The sequence below is a fragment of the Salvelinus fontinalis genome, chromosome 7 (genome assembly GCF_029448725.1).
Source record: "Salvelinus fontinalis isolate EN_2023a chromosome 7, ASM2944872v1, whole genome shotgun sequence".
Lineage (NCBI taxonomy): Eukaryota > Metazoa > Chordata > Actinopteri > Salmoniformes > Salmonidae > Salvelinus > Salvelinus fontinalis.
Window position 1 is genome coordinate 18,367,129 of NC_074671.1, and position 6,000 is coordinate 18,373,128.

At 42.1% G+C, this 6,000-nt stretch overlaps 1 protein-coding gene across 4 annotated transcripts; it reads right to left on the minus strand.

Moving 5' to 3' along the window:
* Window positions 1–306: 306 nt before the first annotated feature.
* LOC129859148 (translocon-associated protein subunit alpha-like) lies at window positions 307–5,474 on the minus strand. 4 transcript variants are annotated; one of them, XM_055928549.1, is made up of 9 exons: window positions 5,314–5,474; window positions 4,367–4,500; window positions 4,166–4,259; window positions 3,557–3,819; window positions 3,189–3,265; window positions 2,998–3,076; window positions 2,176–2,269; window positions 1,648–1,662; window positions 307–1,209 (listed from the first exon to the last, which is right to left on the minus strand). In XM_055928549.1, exons 1-9 carry the CDS (start codon window positions 5,381–5,383, stop codon window positions 1,142–1,144), a joined length of 894 nt encoding a protein of 297 aa, XP_055784524.1. In that variant the 5' UTR covers window positions 5,384–5,474; the 3' UTR covers window positions 307–1,141. The 4 variants fall into 4 exon arrangements, with proteins under 4 accessions (XP_055784524.1, XP_055784523.1, XP_055784525.1 ...); XM_055928548.1 differs by having other exon boundaries at window positions 4,160–4,259; XM_055928550.1 differs by lacking the exon at window positions 1,648–1,662 and having other exon boundaries at window positions 4,160–4,259.
* Window positions 5,475–6,000: the final 526 nt, after the last annotated feature.

A 6,000-nucleotide genomic window follows, 5' to 3' on the forward strand; every position in this document is an offset into this window, starting at 1 on the left:
TAAAAAGCTCAGTGAAAGTTGTCATGAGAAGGATATTAAACAGTAAATACATTTGGGGGGGGGGGTGTGATTTTATTGCAAAAATGTTTAGTTTACATATATTTGACAGTCCAGAGACCATTTAAATTGCCTAACTGAGTCAGTGCCTAACAGTTAGCCCAAAGTCCCTCTCAAGTTACTATGAACAGCAGTAGTACAGTAGTAAATGTACTGTGCCTCTAAAATGCACAAGTAGTAATCCCAGACAAGTCAAGAAATGCAGTATAAAAACCCATTAGCCAGGAATAAATGATCTTTGCAGTTCACTCATATGTATTCCCCAGTAGATACAGTACACCAGTGCTGGACCTTTATTCAGATTGCGGTCTTACAAAAGTTTAAAAATCTAATCCTGAAATCATCCTTGTACTTGACGTAAATCGATTTTGGGAATATGAAGAATGCAAATGTAAAAAAAGAAAAAAGGCACATCGAGGGAAAACTATGACAGTTCCCCATATCCTCATTATGCTCACAGAATCATCAAAGATGGTTGAACGTTGCAGTGCACTACCAATAACAAGACTTGAAGCCAGGCCTCCTCTGTGCCACCACGCAGAGGACAACAACGTGACAGAAACCCAAGTGTGCAGATATTAAACGGTGCAAAACATAAAACAAGTAAAAAGGGTGTGTTATGGTTTTCCAGGATACCAAAATTAACAATCACTATTCTGCCTCAAAAGATATTCACAGGTGAAAAATTATGACAAGGCAGTCGCAACAAAACAGAAACCTAGAACAAAAACCCTGAACTGTATCATCTCCCACTATCATTTACCCAGCTCTAAAACCAACCACTTCCATCTCAATCCTCCCTATGCTTCAAGACATGCATCTTTGCAAAAGCACACTCAAACTGCAATAAATGTTTCTTCATCACAACACCTCTGTGATAACGCTTCTTTTGACAGAATAATTAACAAATGGGACCGTTTGTTGTGATGTTTTGTCTAGTTTAGTGGTAGAAACCAGTCTCTTGTGAAGAGGACGGCACTTGGTTCCGTGGTGAGAGAAGACTGTTGCTTTTCCACGGCTGGCAAGAGGAGGTATGGCTGTGTCAGGTGCCAAGCGCGAGTGACAGAACTGGACAGGGGCCTGGTCACTCGTCCGAACCAGCCGTACGCTTTTGTGTCCTCTTGCGGGGAGACCGTTTGGGGGAGGCCTTGTCTAGGGAAACGAGAGGAGAGTTTTAGGAAATGTTTGGAAATGTTTTTAGACGTTACTCTTTGGATCAGATAAGCAGATCAACAAATACTTTTTTCATAGGCCAAGTCTAAAATCAACAACTAGCCGCACCTTGTAGATCTTTAAGGATCGGATGAGTTTAAGCAATATGGTTGAAGCTCCACAGACGTCGTTGCTATTACCCTATTGCTTATATCCAACTGATCCTTTCAGACCTATAAGGAGTATCTCAGGGTAGGAGCTAGGGATTGAAGTCAGTGACCATAGCTGTTACACCCAAGGCTAACATGAACCAATGATTGAGATTGCATATTCAGAAGCACTAATAATTACATTCACTGATGATTCAGAGGAAACGTAAGAATTTTGCTCAACCACTACTCTACTACTGCTCGCTCCTGAGAGAAACGGAAGCCTCACCTCGCCGACTCTGCACTGAAGACGCAAGGAAGAAGAGAGGGAGAGAGAGAGAAAAGTGTGAATGACCCCATGCTCAGAGAGAGAACAGGTCGTTTTGAAACACCAGCCAAACACAGAAAACTCAAGAGCCTTTAGCTAAATACACCCAGAAAAGACAACAGGCATCAATGAAACACTGCAACGTTATAAAGCTATAGAGAGGAACATAGCAAGGAGGGGGCATAGCAGCTAGGATGTGTGTTACTTCTGTCCTCTTAAACACACATTTCATGAGACACTGTCACTTACACAGATTTTGAACTTGTACTCAAGCAGGCCAATCTAAGTTAGACCCACTTTACAATATTAGTAACCTAGGCAGAGCTGTTGAAGGTGCTGGCACCCCTGGAGCTAATGGCTAGCATAAACAGCTAGCTTCCCCGTGGCTACTAGCTAGCATAATGTCCTTTGGTTAATGGCTAGGATAAACAGCTAGCTCACCCGTGGCCTCTAGGTAGCATAATGTTGAGTGTTGTAGTGAGGACTTACTGATCTGATTGAGGGTCTCCTGGGGAATCCAGCTCATGTCCACGTCGTTGTGGCTGGACGTGCCCATCTCCACCTTGGCAGCTGGTCTCCTCCTCTGCACGGGGGGGGGGGGGGGAGGGACAAAAGGAAGTTACTAAACTGACTTCCACTAGACTTCTACAGAAACCAAACCCTAAAACGATCTTGTATATCATAAACCCTTTTTCAGCATTTTCCCCTCAGTCTTCTGAAATGCTCTAGCGTGGGTTAGAGACTTTAACTTCCTCCATTCAACATTGAAACACAATCCTCAAAACCATCCACCAACCCCATAACCTTTTCAACAGTCTTTTTTCTTCATTTTTGACCCAGTGGTAGTAATAGTAGTGGTGGAGCACTAAATAGCTGAAACTGAACTCGCCAAAAGTCGCAAATTGGCACTTAGAGTCTCCCTCTTTCCCCGTCTACCTCAATGTTCATCAGAAAACTGGTGTATTATCTCAAATCCTTTTCTGGCACACATTGTGCTCATCCTGAAAGAACATCAACTCATCAAATAACAACCATCTGAACTGAGAGAATCCCACCGTTGAATATGAACAGACATCTCCTAATTCATTCCTCTCTGGACTGCCATCTACTGTCATCTCTGCATTAGGTGACACTTAGTGCTGAATATTCTATTCAAATCTTGTCAAGGAGCATTGCCTCAGCAGTAGTACATCTCTCTCTCTTTCGGGCTTCGTATCATTATCGAGGAAGTAACACAAACAAAGGAATGATATGCTTAATTCATTGTCTTTCCGTCTCCTGCATCCAGTGGCATGGGCATTGTAGCTTTACCTTTCTGGACTCCAGCAGCTGATGAAGGCCTACCACCACTAGCAGGCCCAGACCAGACAGGAACACATACATGAAGATCCTGAGGATACAGAAGAGAGAGAAGAGTTAAGACACGCTGCACCAACACAGACCCCTGGTATGGCAGCCATCTCCAATAGAATGGTTTCATTTAGCACTTCATATGGCCTCACGTCTCTCCATCCAGTCCATCCTCTCTCTCGGTGATGGTCACTGTCTGGTTGAACACAGCATCCTGGAATGTGTTACCCTGAAAGAGAGAGAGAGAGGTATGAGAGAGCGAGAGGATCAGATATCACCTCCAGCTGGTGAACTACGACCCCTCTATCTTCTCCGGGTTAATCTGAAAGTTTAACCTCGCATGCAAATTGTGGGAAGACTTCATCCAAACACCACGAGTTAAACTAATTTTCTAATATAAAAACAATTGCCTGATGAAATATAGATAAGGAAACTGAGAAACCAAACCCATGACCATTCTTGACATGCAATCATTTGTGAAAAAGACAAAAAATGGCTGACTAAGCTGAGGCCCACTCACGTTGCTGTCTTTGTAGTTGAGGTTGATGACCAGGCCGAAGGGGCGCCCGCCCATGGGCTCGGCTGGGATGAAGGAGTACTCGAAGGTGGCCTGGCGCCCAGCTGGCACCACTATGCCCAGCTGCAGGGCTGTGAAGTTCTGGATGTAGAACTGGAAGTCCTGTGGGTAGCGAAAGGATGCGTCCAGGGACTCCACCACAAAGTTGTCACTGCCCTTGTTGGTGAAGCCCATCAGGAACTTCACAATGTCGTTGGCTGGGAAGTCTGGGGTCAAACGCCAGGAGGAAGAACAACAAAAGACTATGAGTGGTGGCGTGATGGGGAATTTGAAGCATACACAGGCTTGTCAGAATATTAAGAATTCATTTTCATTCAAGTCATTTAGCACATACTTGTTCTTTGCAATAAATGCACTCAAATATGGAGGTTAAAACAACATATTATAGACTAAGCATCGTAGCTAAGTAAATCCATCTCCAAATACAAGTCAGTCTTAGCATTAAAGTGAAAAAACACAGTTCAAAACCATCATAATGACAAAAATGAAGTGCAAATTCAACATGCAGATAGATATGTTGAGACAAGCCCCAATCTGTGCCCGTACCCCTACCGTCTCCCTTGACAAAGAGGATGGTGGTGTCAGCATTGGGGGAGGCATTCACTTCTCCTCCTACAGCTTCCTCCTCCTCTTCTTTTTCTTCCGTCTAAAATATCAAAATTAGACACTATTTTTTAGATGAAAAAAGCAAGGACTGATAGGGCCCATGTTAAAAAAACTAGGGAGGCGGCCAAAAGTAGCCTAATCTCTTACCAATTCCGTGTTTTCATCATCTTCAACTTCGGCCTCATCATCCTCATCCTCTGTGTTCACATCAACATCATCCACAGCATCTTCATCAGCTGCCTCCTCATCCTCAGTAGCATCCTGGGCTGCCACCAATGGCCCTGGATTGATTGTAAGGAAGTACATTGATTAAAATCTCACCAAATAAATGTTTTGGGAAAACAAACTTGTGTCAAAATAAAATCTATTATTATTATTATTATTTTCACACCAGGGCGCTTAGTTACATAGTTAATATTGTATCAAGGGATTAAAACTGAGTTTGAACAAATATTGTATTCATTACAGTTACAGGCCCTAGGCTTAACAAACGTAATTACATTTTTTGTTCTTCTGTTTCATATCGTAAGCTTCTAAGACACTAAAGCAAAAACACTGATATGATTGCCAGGCTTTGCCAACAATAGAGGGCTTCTGTGGCCAAGTTCTGAGGCTGCTTCTCCTAGCCCAATAATGGGCGTAAAGGAGCCTAACGTTACTCCTTATTGTCCAAGGAACTTACATTATCTGTTTATAGGCGAAATGGCCCTGGAAGCCAAATCAGCCAAAAACTCCATCTAAACGTAAATCGAGTCTTAATTACGGTTCCAGAAAGCAAGTAACTGTTAAGCTGGTAAGGAAGGACACGTCAGTCTAGTTAGGTAGCACACCATTACGGATAAGCAAGACTCACTATTAAATCACATTTGCAATGAATAGTTACTAAAAAAAACGTGTAGCCAGTATCAACATCAATAAAACTACTAATTGACAAAGGCAGTAGCTACAATGTCCTACTAGCAGAAAATACAATTTGCACAAGAACATGGAGTGGCCTTCCAAAGCTAACTTAACTAGCTACTGTAGCTAACTGTGACTGATGGCCAATGCTGTTTCTCTTCATCTAGTTAACCTAAGTCCAGTTCGGTACTCACCTTTCATGATAATCGTTGCCGGGAACGCTAGTAATACCAGCAAAAGCAGTTTAGGTAGAAATTGTACCATTTTGAAGCGAAATCCGTAATCCTCCTTCCCGGTGAAATATTGCTTCACTGAATCTTACAGCTCCTTCCGACTGCTAAATTGAAATGCGCATGTCCACATCCGGGTAACGTGCTAGATTCAAAATATACATGCTCCGTCAGAGACATTAGAGAAGGAGGAGATAAGAATCCGGGCTGGTCATAATTGTATTTCCCTGAATTTACAAGCTGCTAAAAAATCTAAAGGTACTCGATGATATTGGATATTAAACAACACAGATCTTAAAGATCCTATTCTCATTGGAAACATGAGAAAGATATTTTTGCAAGAAAAGACTTGGGTCATGGAAGTAGATGGGATTTGAGTAGCCGTTAAACGTGTCAAAGAGCTGATGCACCTAAAGAACCTTAGAGAAAAATAGTTGATGAGAAAGCTTGACAGTTTTCTAAAGAAAAGATCATCTATCTCAAGAAGAAGAGTCTGTATTTATATCTTTACTAGAATTAGAACAGCTTTACACAGATCTGGCAAAGATCAAGAGCAAAATGGATTGAAGAGAAGTAAAGAAACACTCATCATTTTTTTGCACTTGAAAGAGAAACTACAAAAGAAAATCTATAACTGTACTCAAAATGAAT

Coding starts and splice junctions, on each gene's coding strand:
- LOC129859148 (XM_055928548.1), bottom strand. CDS start 5,383: ATGGTACAATTTCTACCTAAACTGCTTTTGCTGGTATTACTAGCGTTC. Junction 4,501..5,313: donor GGCAACGATTATCATGAAAG/GTGAGTACCGAA, acceptor CAATCAATCCAG/GGCCATTGGTGGCAGCCCAG. Junction 3,820..4,159: donor TGTCAAGGGAGACGGTAGGG/GTACGGGCACAG, acceptor GTTTGACCCCAG/ACTTCCCAGCCAACGACATT.